General features: G+C 41.4%; 1 protein-coding gene across 14 annotated transcripts in view; it reads right to left on the reverse strand.

The window, feature by feature from the left end:
• cacna1ab (calcium channel, voltage-dependent, P/Q type, alpha 1A subunit, b) overlaps positions 1 to 20,353 on the reverse strand; it is a 139,619-nt gene that overhangs the window by 52,295 nt on the left and 66,971 nt on the right. For all 14 annotated transcript variants that reach the window (XM_069167634.1, XM_069167642.1, XM_069167637.1 and 11 more), the window contains exons 14-25: positions 19,294 to 19,425; positions 19,105 to 19,177; positions 18,312 to 18,432; positions 17,993 to 18,060; positions 16,402 to 16,508; positions 13,533 to 13,686; positions 10,574 to 11,169; positions 9,549 to 9,856; positions 8,451 to 8,583; positions 8,168 to 8,297; positions 7,061 to 7,120; positions 6,660 to 6,766 (exon numbers count right to left, since the gene is read on the reverse strand). In XM_069167634.1, coding sequence (XP_069023735.1) covers positions 6,660 to 6,766; positions 7,061 to 7,120; positions 8,168 to 8,297; positions 8,451 to 8,583; positions 9,549 to 9,856; positions 10,574 to 11,169; positions 13,533 to 13,686; positions 16,402 to 16,508; positions 17,993 to 18,060; positions 18,312 to 18,432; positions 19,105 to 19,177; positions 19,294 to 19,425 — 1,989 coding nt within the window. The remainder of the gene's footprint in view (positions 1 to 6,659; positions 6,767 to 7,060; positions 7,121 to 8,167; positions 8,298 to 8,450; positions 8,584 to 9,548; positions 9,857 to 10,573; positions 11,170 to 13,532; positions 13,687 to 16,401; positions 16,509 to 17,992; positions 18,061 to 18,311; positions 18,433 to 19,104; positions 19,178 to 19,293; positions 19,426 to 20,353) is intronic.

Consider the following 20,353-nt stretch of genomic DNA (forward strand, 5'->3'; position numbering starts at 1 on the left):
GTATGTTAATGTTATCTATTTTTACACTGGTCTAAATTTGGTCTATTTTGAACTTATGCACTGCAGACATTAGTTGACATATTTATGGCTTTACATACTGTAGAGACATTCTGTCACATCTACCACTTACAGTGCAGGCATGAGGTGTTTGATATGCATAGAAAGTTATCAGTGACATTTAATAGCATTTCTTAAGTAATCAGGTAACTCTTAATATAGGCCACTTTATAATATAAAGTATAATATGTTTAAATGTAATTTAAAAGTGCATATAATATACAATATCATCCAGTAGAAAATAAAACGCATTCCTTCTCCCTGCATTACAACATGCAGTATATATATCTACAGTATATTATGAGCACTCCTGTGAGTGTGGCCCCTCGCTGAGACTCTGGATGAGCAAACCTTCCCTCCCTCCTGGCTGTCTTTGGCCGTGGCGTGCTGTGCTACCACTTCTATGAAGAATTACCTTCACGGTGCGAAGAGGAAACTCAATTGCTGCATCCATTTACACCGATTCTTATCTTATCACACCATAATGATCAATTAGACCAGGCCTACAGCACAAATTGCCCTCATTAGATCTGCAATCATCTAGTGGGATTTTATCAAAGCTCTTTTGCATGCACATCTACGCAGGGGAAGAGAAAGGCATAAAAATCTACACAAGTGGCCGGTTCCGGGTTTTCTTGACATGTTAAAGCACATAGGCATACACTCAGGACATCGGCCATGAGTGGAAACTCAAGAAACCAGGACTTGTGTGTATTGTCCCATACACACAAGTAAGACATTCTCACAGACCACTGCGACTGCATGCAGTTGCCAGTCATGACACTGTGTCACTCAGCGTCTGTTCGGAGAATGAAGAAGCCAGAAGCGTAATTGTTGTTTTTAACACCCATTAAAATATGAAGCCATTGTACTGTGACCATGCTAAAACTCCCCTGTACAATGGTTCTATGATCTACCTGCTTTTAAATAATGTCATGCGTGGAATTTCATAGGTGTTTGTGTGAAGCCTTCAAAACTGTACTGGAGCTCAGCCCTGGTGCAGATGGTGGGATTGGGGAGGCAAAAGAGGAGAGAGCGAAAAGGGAAAGAACGTGGAGAAAGGAGGCGAGTGTGGGGGGGTGTGAGAGCATCCTAAAAATGAAAGGAAAGGGTGGTTAAAGAAGTGAAAGGGCGGGGGAGATGAGGAGAGAACCGCAAAGGTGGGAGAAGAAGGGAACAGGACCAGCGGAGGAGAGGAGGAAGCATGTCATGCTGTGCAGAGTGCAGCAGTGGAGTGATTCAGCCAGATGGCATAATTTCATTAATTCTATCTTGCTGGTTGTCTTTCGTACTGAAGTGATACTTCACTTTGTTGAAACATTGTCACCTTTGACTGCGTATTTTTTGTGTTTGACATCATGATCAGTCCAACATTATCATCTCTCTCTCTCTCTGGAGTGTGTGGTGCTGCTTTGGTGCTTTCCATTTCAAAACTAAGTAAAACCTCAAATATCTATTGCTGTATATATGGAAACTATATGCTTAAATCAAAGCATAGGGTAAAGTATTTGTGATATTTTAAATGAGAGATAGTTTTAATTTCTTCTTGTTTTCTCATTATTAGTCCAAAAGTATGGCCATTAATTCAGAATAAAATTTGTTTTAAAGTAAATCTGATATGTATAGTATTTGTAGTTTTCCCAGACTTTACATTTAAAAGTTAAACCAAAGTACTATATTGCTTTAAATTCATGCCACCTGTCTCCTGTATCCTGGTCTGTCAAACTCTTGTATGTGCACCTTCCCCAACCTGTTTGCTCTTCAAATGAATCAATTGTATTCAGCATTCAGACAGTTCGCAACCACATTGCTCTTTCATGGTCCGATACATGGTGTGGGCTTGAATGCACTAATAATATACTGTACACTAATGGTTGCACATGTTTGAGCTGAAGACAGGTTTTCTGATGATTGACAACACAAGTAATCAATAATTAACAATGGCTGACATTTTGAGTTTCTGGCAGTGTGAATGCATTCTGTCAATGCCATTCAGTACAGGACTTTAAAGTTGAACTGCTATGAACAGAAACCCTGTGTGTTCAGATTGAATGCAAAGTATCACTTTCTGTGGTATGAAGTGACCTCTCCCTCTTGTTGTCCATATGTGTTGAAGGGCAGGAGTTGTAGTGCAACAATATTTGTTGAAGTGAAGTACTAGAGTGCACCTGTGACACGCAAACAGTAAAGTTGTGTAACCACAGTTCCTACAGTGCGAAGATACAATAGTCAATAATGTTAATTCCCATTCTATTAATTCAATAAAGTCAACAATATAATCATGCTGCTTTTAACTTCATTTTTTTGATTACTTATCTCAGTGTTATTTTCTGATTTCAGCCACAAAAGGTTCCTGGAAATGTTTCACAATAGAAGCCCTGTTAAAAATTGAAGGGTTCAATTGAAACGCTTGGGAGCTTTTAAACTGAAACAGATACAGGAAGTGTTGAGTTTGTATTAACGCATAATGCAATAACTTTAATAGGGCAAATGAAGCGGATCCAAACAAGGCTTTGAATTGAAATGATGAATCAATCAATACACAATAAATACCAAACAACTTTGACCATTTCATTTGCTTTGTTTTTGTCCGTCTTGTATAACAATGCTTTAAAGATGATTAAATCTTCAATCACTTAAAAATATAAAGAAACTGAATATGTTATTTCCTCAAAAAAGTGGCAGACTGTTCTTCTGTTGTGCTCCGGCAGCATCACACCTGTGATTTAGAGGGAACTGGCAAGAGTGAACTTCTCAGGACACGGAGGATATGATATCAAGTGGCCTGGGGATTAAGCCAATATGTTTAACACTGCAAATGAAACAAATTACAAAAAGGGTTGCCTTGGGCTGATCAATAACAAGCAGCAGAGGTGGGCATCGTATTTCTGTAAAGATGTTACCAAACTGGCAATACAGTCCTCTGACTGATCTGAGAATGTACCACAAACCCCAGATCCCCAGGCCTGTAGTTAATGTTGAGAATATATACATGTACCTAGCCTGGCTCAGACTTCTAGTGTGGAAACATGGCTTGCGTTCACGTTCTTTCAGCCACTCTGAAGGGTGCACCAATCAGTGATGGTGGGTCGGTGGGTAAGTAAGATGATGCTGAAGGACAGCGTTATTTGTAGCTGCAGCAGTAGTAGAGTCTCGGTTTATATCGATTGGTTAAAGCTGCTCCAATCGTTCTCAAAATTAAGCTGAGCTCCACACCCAGAAGGATGCAATTGCTGTAAACAGTTCTCTATGGAGCATGCCTAGAACCAAATATTCACGCAGGCTAATATTTACCACCCTACTGCTGTAAAATCTGACTGCCACAACAAAGGTGGATTAATTTGTGTTGAAAAAATAGTCCCAAAACAAATGCAATATTCATTTCTGCTGGAGAAAAGTAGTTCACTGCTTGTTAGAGAAGACTACTTCGCTTTTTTGAGGGATCAAACTATGCATCTGTTACACATTATTAAAGAGTAACATCTTCAATAGAAACAAATGGGCTCAGGATTGAGGGTAAGATTGTCAGAAAGTATTAAGAGACAGACTAACACATTAATACTTTTGGTCTTTTCATAAAATTTGTTGTCAATAACAACATTTTGGAAAAGCACCAAAACAATTCCAACGTTCACATCTTGACCTCAGTTCATGCCGCTTGAAGGAACTCATTGTGTCACTCATGTATTTCAATTCACTTTTCATGCACTGATGTTGCCTTTTTACTTTGCATTCGACCTGAACACTCCTTGACAGTAGCTATTAGCTAAAAGTCACAGAACATTTTTAACTGCAGCCCGTTCTTTGTCTGGAACCGACTCTGAACATCATTAACGTAGTTCTGAGTGATGCCGCCTAATGCATCACGGGTTCTGGTCGGGTCTCATGCAGCCACCAGGGGAAGACATGCACTGGTCATCCACAGAGCTGAGGAGGATGCACAAACAAGCTCTTCTTTCTCCCTCACTCCTCCACTCTTTTTTTTTTTTTTTTATCAAACACAACCACACAGTCAGTCCCTCTCAGGTGCATCTATCATACATATTTAATTCATATGTATTCATCTGTATGCTGCCTCAGTATAATAACAAATCATTCCACTCACCACACCCTGCCCCAGCATGCCTCCCTCTTTCCCTCCCCCAGACTTCCCCGGGTCGTGCAGAGGAAGGAGAGTTAAATACCTGTGCCTCCAGATTCGTTAACATGGTCAGAGCGGCGGGTGAGTACGTGTGTGTGTGTGTGTGTGTGTGTGTGTGTGTGTGTGTGTGTGTGTGTGTGTGTGTGTGTGTGTGTGTGTTTGTGATTGTGCTGGTAGAAAAAAAGGTAAAAGGGGGAGTGGGGTAGGGCGAGAGGTGATGAGTCCTGCCGATGTTCCTCCCTGTGGCGGATGGATAGCCTGGGCACTTAAAGGGTTAAAGGTGTCTGGGGCGCCCTCACCCCCACGGACTGACCGATCGAGACCTCCAGCCAGGAGGATGGGGAGGAATGAGGAGGCGGAGGTGTGGTTGGGTAGGAGGCAGGATGTTGGCTTTAATGGCTGTTGGAGAGTGGGAGGTTGAAAGGTGTGTTTGGTGGAACTAGGAGAAGGATCAGTTACGGACTGTAGGGGTGATGCTCAGCTACGGGTGGAAGCTGGGGTTGGTGGTTGGAAATCAGGGAGTAATGGCTGACACCTGTTTCTAACATACAGCAAGCTATTTCAAAGCAAGAATGTTCTGTCCTGATGTAGACTGAGAGGAGCAACTTTGCATAACTTTTTTTTTTTTTTTACTTTTTCAGGTTCTGCTTCACCCTTCCATAAACATTGTTCAAGTTCTTGATGGTGCTACCATCGTGTAACATTGTCCAATAAATTCACATGTCAGTAGGCTGAGCACCAACAGATGTGGTCTTGAAATTTTCTTAAATATCTGAAATTCCTGCGTTCTTTTGTCAAACAGATGTTCAAATTTACTTCTGCTCATAGTTTTAACCATGAAAAAAACAAGATGGAAATCTCTACTTCAATGTGAATTTGTGAAAATTTCTATAATTTGATTCATAGCTGTGTAATCTAGGATCTTGTATTGATGTGTGAATATATACCCAGAGGATGAATCCTGTTGACTCTTACTGAAGCACCACCACAACGTTAGCTACTGTGGTTTTGAGTGGTTTTGTCTCTTCTTTTGGTTGTACTGTATGCCATTCATCATCATTGAGACAAGAGACCAATTTATGCTTTGGTTTGTGGAGGTCAATTGGGAGCACTGAAAGCATTTCAATACGCCCTTTTTTGGTTACTCTCTCTGCTGTATGTTAGGAATAAAAAGAGTGTAAGAGGGAGGGTGAGATTGGGAAAACAGGGAGACGCACAAAATGTAAGGATAGAGAGGAGGAGGAGCTGCCATGAGAGAGGAAGTTGAAAGGTATCTGGTCGGAGGAGAAGGCATCAGCAGGGTCCAAGGCTGTGGAGGAACTGGGGGTGTGTGCTAGTCGGCAAGGGTTTGGGGTGGGGTGTGGGGTGTGTGTGTGTGCGGTGGGAGGGAGGTGGGGGGTGGGGTGGTGGAGGCAGGGGAGTGTGTGTGTGGGGGGGGCAAAGTCAGGGCTTTAGATGCAAGAAAAGAGGAAGGGATGACTCACGGCCTGGTTGGTGGAAATATCAGAGCGGCATGGATTGGTAAGGGGAAACAAGGGAATGGGAGCAAGGAAGATTGGGAGGAGAAAATGTCGATAAGGAGCAGGTGGTGCTTTACAGTTGATTAGATCAGACAGTTGAGGGGGATGAGAGTTGATAGTTGTTGGGGTGACTGTTTCAGGCAAGGTTTGAGGTTCGTGGAGGATGGGTTGGGTTAGTGTAACTACACTCTAAAAACTAATTTAACATGTAGTCCGAGGGTTCCTCACTACAGAAGAACTTTCCGATAAAGTAGACTTTTGGGGAAGTTATCTTTTCAAATGGATTCCACAGGATCCTTAAAGATTGCAGTATTAGAAAATGAACAATGAAAAACGAGGCCGCTTTTGTTTTTTAGAGTGTAGGTAAGAGATCTTAGTTTAGGATAAGGTTGTTAAGGTAGGTAAGGTTGTCCAGATGAAGGTGGCGATGAAACGTAGAGAAAGACCTGCTGGAATGATGTCGTATGGGATGACGAGCAATGAGGAAATAGAGATGAAAATGAGACCGACTGCAGGACGAGGAGGGAAAGAAACAGTGATCAGACTAAAGGAAGGAAGGTTTGAGAGTGAATACAGGAGAAAGACAGAGTCAACAAAGAAGGGAAGATTAGAGTAGTAAAGAAAGACGACAGAAGAACGAGGGGATAAGGGAGATAATTATAAGAAAAAGGGAAGGTTTGAAGACATAAAGGATGGAGAGAGAAAATACAGACTGAAGGATAAACAAGGACAGAGTGAGAGGAGGATATCAAGAGTAAACAGTAGAAAGGCAACAACAGGAGGTGGTGATTTCTGACAATAGGAGGGAGAGATCAGCTTTGCCTGGTGTATCGGACGTACAAGGCTGAGCAACGAGGGTCTTTCTGTGGATGGGGAAATATGTGTGTGTGGTGAAGATGATGAAGAGGAGGATGGAGGGGGGAGGAGGGAAGGGGACTTACGTGAAGGCGAAGGCCACCAGAGCACCACTAACCACTATAAAGTCCAGAATGTTCCACAAGTCGCGGAAGTAGGAGCCCTGGTGGAGAAACAAGCCCAGCACCACCATCTGGAAGACACGGAGCACGGTCAGTACAACACACACGTAGATCCACATATAGTTACACACACACACACACACACACACACACACACACACACACACACACACACACACACACACGTCAGTGCACTTACAGGGGCACAGACAAGAAGCAAAAATACACATACACACTCGCAAACACACTGACATTAACAGACACAGAACTTTGCACAAAGACAAACACATACACAAAACATGCATCATACGGTCAATACAAACATTCACATACACTCACACACTCACACAGCGATACTTTGTTACCTTGATCAACATTTCAAATGTGAAGACGCCTGTGAAAACGTAGTCAAAATAACGCAGCACCTGCAGAACAACACAACACCATGAGATAGTGAAGCACAGAGTGAAGCAAAGACCAGAGAAACACAGCAGGAGAGATTAGCAAGGACAGAAAAAGACAAACAATCAGACACCAACCAGAGCCTAATCCGAACTCTCATCTTCATCCTATTTTCATTTTCTATTTATAAACTGCAATTTCAATGTTTGTCACTTCAGGTTATTTCCATTTTCTTTTAAAAATCTCTGTTCCTTCTTTATTATCATTTTCAGGTTTAAAAACATCCTCCATATTTTCTTTACATTGATTTCATGTAATGATAGATACAGTTTTCAAGTTACTAAATATCTGTCTGTGATCACAGACTGTCACTCACAAATTTCCCAGTTAGTCTGGAACAAGAACTACTAATCAGTCATTATGAGCAGTCGCGGCCATTAGTGATGAAAAGGTTTAAAAAAAAAAAAAAAAAAAATCCTCACTGCAGCTTAATTGGATTAAGAATGTCATGCTAAAAAAACAGAGGGTAGACTAAGCATCATGTCCAGTGAGGAAACCTTCTTATGTTATGCTGATGAAGGTCTGTTGTTGTTTGTTTTCGGGACGTCAGTTGAAAGTTGAAGTCTTTTCTAAAAACAATTCTTGCAAAGTTTTCTCAGAGGTTGAGACACAACAGCTGACTTTGAGTTATTATCCATCATGATGCATACAAACTTCAACTTTTACCATGTGTGATGCTATGTTATGAAAAATATTCGAAGTACTAAACGTATACGTTGAAACGGTCTATAAGAGCTGCAGTTATGCATACAACTACATAATGTACAATCAGCAGCTTTAACTTCTCATTGTCAGTATCACCATTATTAACTCCTTCACTAACATGATACCACACCTAATCTAAGAATTGTATTTAAAACCCAAGCCTAATCCTGAACCTATTCCTGAACTTGTCATAATTAGTGTCCTAATTTTTGCTCGTCTTTATATCCTTGAGAGTTATTTTATTTGTAATTGATGCACGCACATTAATAGGCAGACAGAAAAACACAAACACAGTAATGTCTCACATTGTTTTGTGGTGAGTCAGGCCAGACAGGGTCCTCAGCAGCGAGGGCGATGCTGCTCATAGCGATGACAGACAGGATGCTGAACTCAAAATACTTCAGAGTCAGGATGTAGTGACAGCACTTCCGAAACCTGGTGCAAACAAACAGACGCGTGCACATGTTGACACAAAAAAGCACACAAAACGTACTAAACATTTCTTTTCCTGGGGAGAAAAACCTTTCCATGTCCACCATAAGCACACAGTACAATGTTTTGAGTTTGATTGCACAGATATATACTCACGGGTTGGTGGTAGACATGATGAAGCAGGAGCTATAAGGAGGCATGGGTTTGGGGCCATCTTCATCTCCCCCCTCATCCTCCTCCTCCTTCTTCTCCTCGCTCTTCTTCTGGTCGGTGTTGGCGTTCTTGTTCACTGAGCAAAACAGAGAAAGAAAACGGTGAGGAGGAAGAATTGATAGACAGACAGACAGAAAGAGGCCAGTTGCACTCGACCAAGACAGTAAACACATGAAACATGTCTGCCAGCATTGTCTCAAGGAACAGAGCTGAATGAGACTGGACTTACATCTGTTAGCCAGTAAAAAAAAAAAAAAACTTTTCAAAATGGCATGCCAATAATTCCACGACAAAGATAACTTAAATTTTTTCCGGTTGTTCAGGTTAGCTACCAGGTGGTTTGTTTTGATGGTGGGAGGAGATGGAGAGAGCCTTGCTGATTATAAATGTAATGCTTTTAACAGAACTTCTGTTGAGGAATTCTTTTGTGGAAAAATCACTAGAATTTACCAAATTTGCAATCTTCTGCAATCTTGCAGAAATTGCTTGGATTTATGTTAATTATTAAGCTCACAAGTTTGCGATGACCTGGAGGGACTGTGTAGTATCCAATGTTTTTGGAGCTTGACCTATAAAAGGCACTAAATGTCAGGATATCTTGGCCCTCGCTGCATTGTTTTTAAACATTACATGAAATATGTCTACTGAAATATCCTGTATGTAAAGTCTGCAGTACAGTTTATTCAGTATTTAAGAGGCTGTATTTACTGAAGAATTTCTACTCAGCTTACTGACTTGCATTGTGATAATACATTTGGTTAATCAATGGTTCCACCGATAGAGTTTATCCACAAGGACTGGGATGCCACTCATTTATGCCATTACAACCAAAACTGGAGAAATACGAATCAAACTATGTCAGTAAACCCATATTACCACACTTATTTTACCACTGGTGACCTCATCTCTACTTTCATAATGTGAAGAGATTTGTGACAAACCTTTACAGTCATGTTTATACGACTGTAATGTGTCATGTGTCAGTGAGGGTAAATACAGTAAACCCTCATTTACACATGACTGAGCCCCCGAGATGCTCACCTTGCAGGATGGCGTTGGTCGATGGGTAGGGGTAGACAGGGGGCATGTCTATGGTTGTGTACTCGGGTTTGGCCATGCTAGTCAGGATCAGGCTGTCCATGCTGTGAAGCAGGGTGTGCGTGTCGGCGTCACGGCAGTTCAGCAGGTTGTTGACGTGGTCCGGATGGTCGGGGTGATCGGGTGGGAGGGCGTAAGGGTGCTCGTGGGCGTTGGCCAGCTTGCTGTTGTTGCGGAAGTTGTCGAGGTCCTCGTTATACTGCTGTATGGGTCGTGCGGTGGAGAGGCTGGGGCCGGTGCTGTGGTGCTCCCTGATGAAGGACGGGGGGAGAAAGGGAAAGGACAAAGAAGAAAGAAGGAGAAATGAAACAAGAATGAGCAAATAAAGGTGATGGAAGGAACATCAACCAAAAACACCTGATCTAATACCATAAAAGATGTGCACAGTATCCAGTGCTGTTCGTACTAACACATACAGAACAGACTTCACACTATTAAAGCAACACATAAGGCATCTGGAACAAAAACAGAGCATTGGACATAATGTGAGGTTTGACAAAGCAGCAGACAAAAAGAGGAGCAGCACGTCAGAATTGTTTTGTTCTAGATGACAACATCTATGATGCTCGGATGCCATGAGTGTTGACGTTCCTCATCAGGACAGTCTGCCCTTCCTGTCTGATCTTTGCAGGTCATGCAGAATGCAAAGCCAAGAATGGCCGGGGCTCAACAATGAGCTTGACATGTCTTTGGCTAAGTCATTACAGGAGTTTAAGAAGCCACGATCACATATTCTGACATAGAAAATGTGCAGAGACAACCTGAAGAGAAACACATTTTGTGGAGTCTGATTCTTGCATAACTTTAGGTGCTACCAATTTGTACTGAGTTACCAGGAAGCCCCGCAATGGTCATTTATTTACTAGCCAGTGTATCAGGTGGTTTCCTGATTTCTTAGACAAATAGAAACTATACTGCTCATCAGATTGTAATTTGCATGGAGAAAAAAAAAACCTTCCTTCACTCACTTTCTGGTGCGATGCCCTCTGCTTCTTTCCTGGTTGCCATGGCGATGTCGTCTTGACTTTCGTCCCTCTCCTTCCTGGCCTTTCTCCCCGTCTCCCTCTGTCCCCCTGGATCGGTGTCTCCTGCCCTCCTCCCCCTCCCTGGCTGCCCTGCGGTGCTGCCTGGACCTCTTGTGCTCGTTGTTCCCCTCGCCCGCCTCGCTGTGGTGGGGGGAAACGCTGCGAGCCTCCCTGCCTTCCCTGTTCCTGTGCCGATGGCCACGATGGCTGCGGTGGCCGTGCCTCTCCTCGCCCTGCTGGCCCTCCACACCACCCTCGACGTTGCCCAGGGACGTGCAGCTGAGGCCGTGCTCCATGCGCGTCTCCATCAGCTGGCCCGTCCCTGCGCTGTCTTTCTGACGGTGATGGTGGTGGTAGTGATAGTGGTGGGCGGCACGGCGGCAGTGGTCGATGTCCTGGCACCGGTACTCCTGGTCCAGAGGCAGCTCACCGGGTTGCGTCTTGTTGGTGTTGTTGTTGCGGTTGTCCTGTGGGTTCACCACCAGCGGCCGGTCCAGGTGTGTTTTCATGTCACCACGCCCTTTCCGTGGGTAGGACACCTGAGTCAGGGTAATAGCGCAGCAGATGTGATGAGTGGGTGATGATAACATACATCTTAAAGTGTCTCCTCCTTAACCAAAGAGGCACCTAGCCATGAAGAAGGTTTTGAGATGTGTGCCCCAGTAATTTCTGCTTCCAGCCCCATTCAATGAATTTTGGATGAAAGAACCAAATTATATTTGCAAATTTAACAGCTAAAAACAACATCCAAGTTATTTTGGTTAATCCACAGTCTACACAGCTTCGATGAAAACAGTTAATGTCCTCTGGCTTCTCAAGAATAAGCATATTGTTTCTGGAAAGATTTTGACTTTGAAAACTACAATATTTCAGCACAAATAAAATGTCATTCACTTCTACTGTACTGGACAAGGAGCCAAATTCTCGAAGATGGATAACAGCATCTAAAACTCACAATGTCAAATGCAATATGTCTGTTTGTCATTTAAGGTCACAACTGTATCAATTATGATTCCTTTAAACTTTGATGATATATATTTGGTGAATGTTTAATCATTCACACTACAACACTATCTGGGTTAAGTTCCTCAGCAGAATGGGTTTTAACCACTTTTTTTTTTAATGCCTGGAAAATGAAGCATCCTTTAATCCAAATAATGTTCAGTGAAACAGAACAGCAGAGATGCTTCTGAATGTTCTTGTTAGACATTTACCCTTTGCAGTAATTATGGCGTCTTGTCTGGGCAATCACTTATTGTATGCACATTTTTAAAACATGTAAAAACTCCTCATTAAAATTTCAAGGAGTTAATATGGTTACAATATAATTTTTTTTATTTTTCTCTGATGGAATTTTCTGGAGAAAGATGTCTGAATGACATATTTTCCTTGGATGTGTGTTTAAAACTTGTTTACTGAATGACAGCTAAATTGGTGCTGTTGGATCCAGGAACAATTCAAGAAATAGAAGAAGCAACATATCAGCAATAAGGAAAATAATAATAATTTCCTCATTGACATTTATTCATGCTTGAAACTTTCGAGGCTGCCAATTTCAAAAAGCAAATGCTCATCAAATCCAGCAAAAACATCACAGTTGCACTTTCATGTTTTGTTGGTTGAAGTAGCAGTTTGCTTCAAAGCTTCCTTGCGTCAGTCCATACTGATGGTGCATCAGTTCCCTCGAATAAACCCAGAGTTTACAGGACTTGCTGAAGCGCCCGTCCCGCTCCCTCCCCTGAGCCACAGATATACACAGTTCGGCAAACAGTCCACCATCTCCGGCTCCGCATGAACAATTTGAAACGCAAATTGTCATGAATGTTTCCAGAGCCAGGAAATACCCAAACAGCTCTTGCTGTGAACGTACAGTTTGCCGAGCTGTATCCAGTCGACTCCTGATCGTCTTCTTTTTTTAAGTACGCTGCACTTCGCCCCGCTCCAGTTTTGAGTCCGCTGCCTTCTTTGGGTACAGCTCTGGATTTCTCTGCATGCCCCACTTTAATAATGCATTGCTCCCAAGCACGCAGCTTCAAGCCGTCCCATATAGCAGCAGATAGCGCAATAATAAAACTCTTTCACAGGCTTAAAGGGATATTACTCCCAGGAATTAAAACATCTGTGGAGTACAGCATGACCCAGAATACACAGCGGTCAAAAAGCAGGTCAGGCCTTTGCATTAGTCCAGTGGTTCCACTGCATGTGAAGTTAAATTACTTCTTCAAAACCTTTTTACTTTCACAACAACCAGAAAGCACTGGAAACATGGCAGACATAGTTTTAATATGGAAAAGCAGAGAAATGCCAAAAATAACTGCCCCATTAATTGGAAGCTTTCTCACAAAGGAACCTCATTATTTTTGTCAACCATCAGTGGGGATCAAGTTAAATGATCAAATACGTAGAAGTTTATCTCTCTTTCTACACACTAAAGGGAAATTAATCTCAGAATTATTGTTTAACTTAAATTTTTTTGGAAAAACATAGAACATAAAACAATTGGAGAAAATTGGACAAAACCCTTGTGCTTTTTATAATTAAAATATTCAAATGATAACATGTTTTTGGATCCTTGTACTGAAGGCATTTTAAATGCAACTGGACACAAAAGATATCTGAATACATATTGATATGAAATATACTTTAAAATGCATCCAGTGACATCCACTGTTGATTTAGAGCTTTTTTTGGGTGTCATCCAGGAGCGATTTATTTTCTGGGAAATTCATGGGGATTTGTTTCTGCCTCTCAGCTGAACATGGGTGATAATATCCCTTTAAGTGGTTCAAAGAAGCCATTTTATCACTCTACACACATCACAACAGATATTCACCACATATATCAGTAGTAGATTGCATATATATGTGTATACGTGTGACTTTCGTCGGGGAGAACTCCTCACCTCTTCTCCTTCCCCTCCCACTTTCCAATCCTCTTGCTCCAGCTCATTGTAAAGTGCCTCGCGGCTTGTCATGAGGTTCTGACGGCGAATCTCGCTCGTTCTCTGCTCCCACACTGACTTATTGCCCTTGATGTGGTTCTTCTGCTGCTCCTTACTGTTAGCAGAGCGATGGTTGGGGGGAGGAGAGGGGATTTTGTGGGGTAAGGTTGGAGGAAATGAGAGAATGAGAAGGTTGTAGAAGAGTTAAGTAGAAGAAAATGAAGGCAGGCGAGACAGGAAGGGAACACAGAGATCGTTGGAAGAGTTTGAGGATTGGGGAAAAGAGGGGTAATGTGATGATAAAAGGGTTGACATAGAGGGAAGAACAGGTGATGAATGAATGTGAGACAGTGAAAGGAGACAAAAGATTAGAGATTTTAGGAAGAAACTACAAGAATCCCATGAAAAATTAGCAGCAACTGTAGCAGAAGTAACTGCATCGTTAAAAAGGGAAAGAAAGAACTCCAGCAAGAATAAGAATAAACCTAATGTGGGAACAGAAGTATGAACAATCGACACGTTAAATGTGAGACCATGTAACAGTGCATGTGTGAATGAAGGACACATGAACTGTGAGCAATATCAGCACAGCCTGAAGACGAAGAATGAAACACTCTGAGCTGTCTGACATCCAAAGAGCTCCAGTCTCACTCGCAACTGCAGAAAACATGCAGTGTTTGTGAGTGCAGGCTAATGTTTATTATCTTTTTTCCCCCCAAAATTATATTTGGAAAAGTGGGATTCATTTTGTACTTGAGAACTGCACTGTGTATTTACCACACCTGAAAATGGGTTTCTCTCTATTTTTAGGCCCTCTTCCTCCATCGTCCTGTTTTTGTTTCTCAGGAAACTCATAATTTGCACAGCCTTCAAACTTTATTATTAATAATCATCATGAACTGATCCATAAGTTGTTTGTCTGATGTTACTGAAGTTGCCAGATCGTCTGTTAGACACAATCTACACATGCAGTCTCCGCACTATAATTTCAACCCATCTGTCACCACAACCTGGCAACTCACAACCAGATTCAGCTGCTATGTGCAGGCAGGCAGTTGAAATCTGATTGAATTGCTAACTTAGCTGTTGTCAAAATGCCAGCCAGACGACATTCCACCTAAAAAAAACTAAAAACACCAGCAAAAATAAGCAGAGATAGAACAGTTTCCATTTATATCTTTTAGTCACCAGGATAGTGATGATGTCTTTCATATAGTCTGTCTGGTTAGTTTTAATATACAACAACAGAAACTCAGAAATAAATTCATATGTGTTTGTCCCACATGTTGAACTGCAGTGTGTCTGTGACAAATTGATGTTGTGTCATAACATTAACATAAAAAGAAAAGAAAAATAAGTTCAGTGATTTCTATTTTTAATCCCATATTTTGAAACCTAAATGTTGTCAAATTGCTATCACGGATGCGTGAAGATTGCTGGCTACCACTCAGTTTTGCTGCCAATTGGTACCAGTGATATAGAACCAAATAATCCACCACAAAAAGCACCATCAACATATACATCACCAGCGGCCTATTGTGAATTATTGTAAAGTAGAATTTTAAATATAAAGGTGTTAACTTCCCCAGAGCCTCAGGAAGGTATCTCGATGTGCGATGTCATCCCAAAGTAAAGTATCTTATGGGGCACGAATAGAAGGAGAAACAATGATGCACGTGTGCAGTGAACTTCACAAATGATTGGGTGCAGTGTCGCAGTCTTGTCCCTCTATCTGTCCATCATCTGACATCTTTATGCAGAAGTTATTCAGCCCTAAAAGTTGCTTCATGTATGGTTCTTTTGACCTCTTTGACGAAGAACTGGATAAAGTCTGTGTTTTAGAAGGTGGTGAGTCCAAAACAAATATGTAAGAATGAGAAATGCTCAGAGATCTTTCACTGGTTTTGACCAGAGAGTATCTGTGTGTAGTGTCACTATGTTGTGTTACCAGAGCTGTTCATCTGAAAGGGTTTGGGAACCACTTAACAGTCATATTAACTGGTTAATATGTTAGCTACTATTGATGACAATTAGTCTTTGTTCTTTCTATTCGAAAGACATTTCAATAAAGTAACAGCAACATATAAAATCGCTGGGCTCCTAACAGTATTAACAGGGAAACTATAAATCTAATTTACAAAATAAATGTGGTATTTAGATTCCACTTCTTACAGAAATGATCCGCACCCCTGCGACAGTGTGTGATTGGGAAGTTGGAGTCTAACTGACGTGTCACTGCAGTGCATCACCACCTGCTTCTAATCTAGCGGTCAATCGGCTTGCCACGGCGACTGAAGAATGTGGTGACTTCTAAAGGAGCAGCGGGTTTATTTGAGCATCATTTTGATGTGTCCTATTGTCAGCGTTAATGCTGCCAGGAGCAGATTTTACAGGCTGTCCGCCTCTCGCTCTTCTTCACTTCACAAAGCCCCGAATCTGTTCCTTTCACTCTCAGAACAATCACTTAATCATGTTTTAGAGGACGAGAATAGGGAATGTGTAATGGTGTGCGCCTGTCTGTGTGTGTGTTTGCACTGTGTGTACACAGACGCCTGACAATCATATTTGTTAGGAAAGCCAGCTTGGAGAGAGAAAGTGTGCATGTGTGATTGTGTCTTTTCTGTATGCAGTTTCACCAAAAGGGTGAGTACACGTCTACGAGTGTGTGCGCGCACGTATGTGTGTAAAGATATGAGCGAACGTGTGTGGGGTGAGTTTGTGTCTATGTACAGGATAAAGTGTGTATATTGTTTCTTTGTATGGACTCATGTTTTCCATGAGTGTGGACACATGTCCGTGTGTTGGATCGTATGTCAATGTGTGTACTCACGCAGCAATAGACAGGTTGGCAGCAGACAGCGGGCTGACTTCCGCCACCTCCTTTGCTTTCTGAAGAGCTGTTTTCTGATTGGCCGCTTCCTCCTGTTCCTCCTCATCCTAATGGAGAAGACCAGTCATCTGCTCTTAGTTTAAGAGTTAACGCATGACTTAGACAAGAATAAATCAGTTTATTATAAAAAAATAGTGAGGTCAGAGCAGAAAATCAAGACAAAAAGACATCAAGTTAGTTTTTTAGCCTCCTAGAAACAGAGGAAAGTCATCCATTTTTTAATTTTTTTTTTAATAAAATTGGCTTCATTAGATTGTTTTCCCTTTTTTGCTGTGGCAGGAAACCCAGATGAAACCAAAACAATGAGCTAAAAGAGATGTCAAATATCTGAGGAATGGGTTTGTCACTTTGGGCGAAACGTTTTATGTGACATGCAGTCATCTGGGGCCTCATTTATAAAACATTGAATGGGATCCACACTAAAAGTGTAAGTGTGCAAAAGAATATTCAGATTTGTAAAACCATGTGCAGGCACACCTGCGCACAATGTTTCCTTTATAAATCACAATCCACATGGAAATCTGTGGACGTAGATCAGCCTCACTTCCCGCCTTCAACATGCCCACATTCAACCATAAATGGTCAATGCAAAGCACATTATAAAGCTTGATACATATAAAATTAGCCACGTGTATCAGTGGTTCTTTGGTTAATCGTGTGAATAAAGGAGAGGAAAACCCAGAAATTAAATTTTTCCGACACAAAACTCGACATGTTCGTGGATGAGGAGGAGGATATGAAGCTCATATTTGTTCGGTGGTCACAGCTGTGGGGTCAAAAACAAAATAAAATGCAGCGAGTGGTAACGTGTTGCTGCTGCAGTGATAGAAATTCCACCACAATGTCTCCATGACGACGCGCTCTGTGCGCCTGCGAGCGCAGTGGAAACACTTTTACACACAACAACTGCATTAAACCATATGTGCAAAATATGAGAAAAAACTTAAAAACTGATGCTCTGTTCTGCAGTTCTTTAACCTGATGCTGTTTGATGTTATCTTGGATTTTTACAAAGGATGATGATTAGTTTGCAATGTGAATGTGGTGAAAAGGAACGTGTTGGAGTGACAGCGCGTATCATATAATGAGCAGAATTAAATGTGAGATATAGATTTGCTTCTATCATTTATAGTTCAAAGGTGCTTATGAAATAAATATAGGTCACGTGCAAAAATGGCCCTGCTGGTTAGAATGTTAATGATAAAGTGGAACCACGTGAAGTGAAATTAAATGTAAGAGGCTTCGTTATACATTTTAAATTGTGTCACATATAATTTCTGGAATCTGGCTTCAATTCACCACCTCACCGTCTGTGTCGCCGATGTTCCCCGTCTCCAAAACGTTTGCCTACAGGTGCGAACTATTTCCCATCAAATTTGTTTTAATAAATCCCGATTTTTGCCTTTGTCAGGCCCTGTTTTGTGCATACGCAACAGTTATAAATGAGGCCCCTGATCCTCCATCTAGAGAAATGTTTGGTCCAGCTTTACAGCGACAAACTGAACTGCCCTCTTCTGGAGTGATCCTGTACCTTGGTGAGCTCCTGGGCGTTGGCCAGATTGTCGACAGCGATGGCCAAGAAGACATTCAGCAGCGTGTCTGTGGTGGCACAAGTTAAGGTCCAATATTGATGATAGGACAACTAGAGATGAAGTTGATGATTTCTCAGGAAGAACAGAGTGGAGAGGAGAACAGAGATGATCATCTACATTTTATCACAATCGTTACATTCAAAGACTAAGCTCCTGCATATGAGAAAAAAAATGATATGTCTGTGTGTTTGTGCGTAGTATATTTTATATACAGGCATATTTCACATTTGAGTACATGTGAGTGTGAAGGAAGGATACAGTTTCCAAAGAGAGTGAGGACGATGAAAAAGATGGAGAAGACCATCCCTTTGTCATTAACTCCTCCCTGTGACTTGATGCCATCGTACATCACCATGTTCCAGTCCTCTCCTGTCAGGATCTACAGAGAGGGGGTTCAGGGATTATAAAAGACATCTGGAATTTTATGTTTTTTATTTAGAAAACAGGAACAAAGCTGATGTGAAACAAATAAAAGGAGAAAGGTATGACTTGCTGTCATATTTGCTACATACGTTGTGTCATTTCACTATTTTATTACTTTTTTGGTAATGAAGGAAGAAATTACTTTTTCTTAACTTCTTAACATGAAGTTTAAGTCTAACAATTTTTTTTCCATGTGTGCCAACATATTATTAAAGTAAAAATTTGTTAAATTCATAATCTTCTTTTTTAAAACGGACTTTGATGAGAATCCAAAAGGACAAACACTCATCATATCACTCTTTGGAAATGAGGCTGTTCTTGTGTGACTGTGTGATTGAGAAGTTGAGTCTTGAGTCTTATTGATGTGTCACTGCAGTCCATAACCACCTGCTGATAATCTAGCGGCCAAAGGCTTGGCTTGCCACAGCGACTGAGGACTTCTAAAAGAGCAGTGGGTTTAAAAAATACCCCCCCCAAAAGAAACAACAACAACAACAACTAATGATCGAGAGATAGTTCTGCATTTAGGAATATTGACTGTTTGTCCTTCATGTTTGGCCAAATCACATCAATAATGATCTTTTATTATGTAGAACTATAAACACATGTATAACTGTCTCTGTCCTACCTGAAACACTGTCATGATCGCTGCTGCAAAAGTGTCAAAGTTCGTTGGTGGAGTTCCACCTTCAAAGTTGAATCTGAGGAGAAAAAAAGAAAATGGAAACATGCTTACACTCACATACACAGATCAACACAGGAATAACAATTCAATACTGAAAAATGAGCTTGTTTTTAAGTTTGATTTGATACTGACTGTCCTCCAAACAGCTGCATCCCCAGCAAGGCAAAGACCACAATGAAGAGGAAGAGGAGGAAGAGCAAACTGACAATGGACTTCATAGAGTTTAGTAGAGAAACCACCAGGTTTCGAAGAGGAGCCCAGTACCTAAAGAGGAGGGAGACACGTGTAAGAAGAAGACGAACAAAGGAAGGAAGAGGGGAGAGTGGGAAAGAATAACAAAAGCAGAGAAGATCAGAGAGTGAAGTAAGGGAGAGTAAGAGAGAGGAAGGGCGGAGAGGAAGACAATGATGGGAGAGAGGAAGTAGGAAGAGAAACATTAAGAGTGATTTTAAAAATGTGTATTCGAACCACAACTATCTTTGTGGATATACTGCTCTGACTAAAAACAGCAACTATGTGCAAAATAGATTTCCAAACCACATTTATTGCACCAAACACCTACATATTTTAAGATAATTTCATCACAGTTTCTAGAACAGTAAACCTCATTAAACCAGAGCAGAGCCTGCTGATGCATGTTCAAATGTAACTATTTTCAGGCTGACAGTAAGATAGTAAATGTAACACAGTATAACATATTGTCCTGTTACTGTATAATCCAGGTAATGAACCCTTAAATTCCAGAGGAAATCATCCCAAAACCACATTTTGATCCCATTATTTGAACATTACATCACCAGGCAGGCCCACTCAGATTTGAAGATCTTCTTCAAATGAGATCTGTCCGATTGAGCAGCGTCGTGACGAGCAGGGAACTTAACACTCAAACAAAACACAATGATGCGCAGGAGCCAAAACCAATTAAAATCTCCTGAAGAGAGCGTCAAACAATTGTCAACGTGCCAAACCATCAAAACTGTTTAGATGTGAGGGCAGTACAAAGATTTTCTATTTGTAACACCAAAATCTCTTTCATACCAGCACCACAAACTCAGTCTCTCATCCTGATCCTCCTCCTCATCATCATCATCATTGGCTCATTTGTGCTGCAGTGAGCTGATCGAAGGAGACGCATATGTAAGAGCAGTGGTGGAAGAAGTATTCAGGTCCTTTATTTAAAGTAAAGTACTAA

The sequence above is a fragment of the Embiotoca jacksoni genome, unplaced genomic scaffold (genome assembly GCF_022577435.1).
Source record: "Embiotoca jacksoni isolate LCO1_2020_lvr unplaced genomic scaffold, fEmbJac1.0.p SCAF_4, whole genome shotgun sequence".
Lineage (NCBI taxonomy): Eukaryota > Metazoa > Chordata > Actinopteri > Embiotocidae > Embiotoca > Embiotoca jacksoni.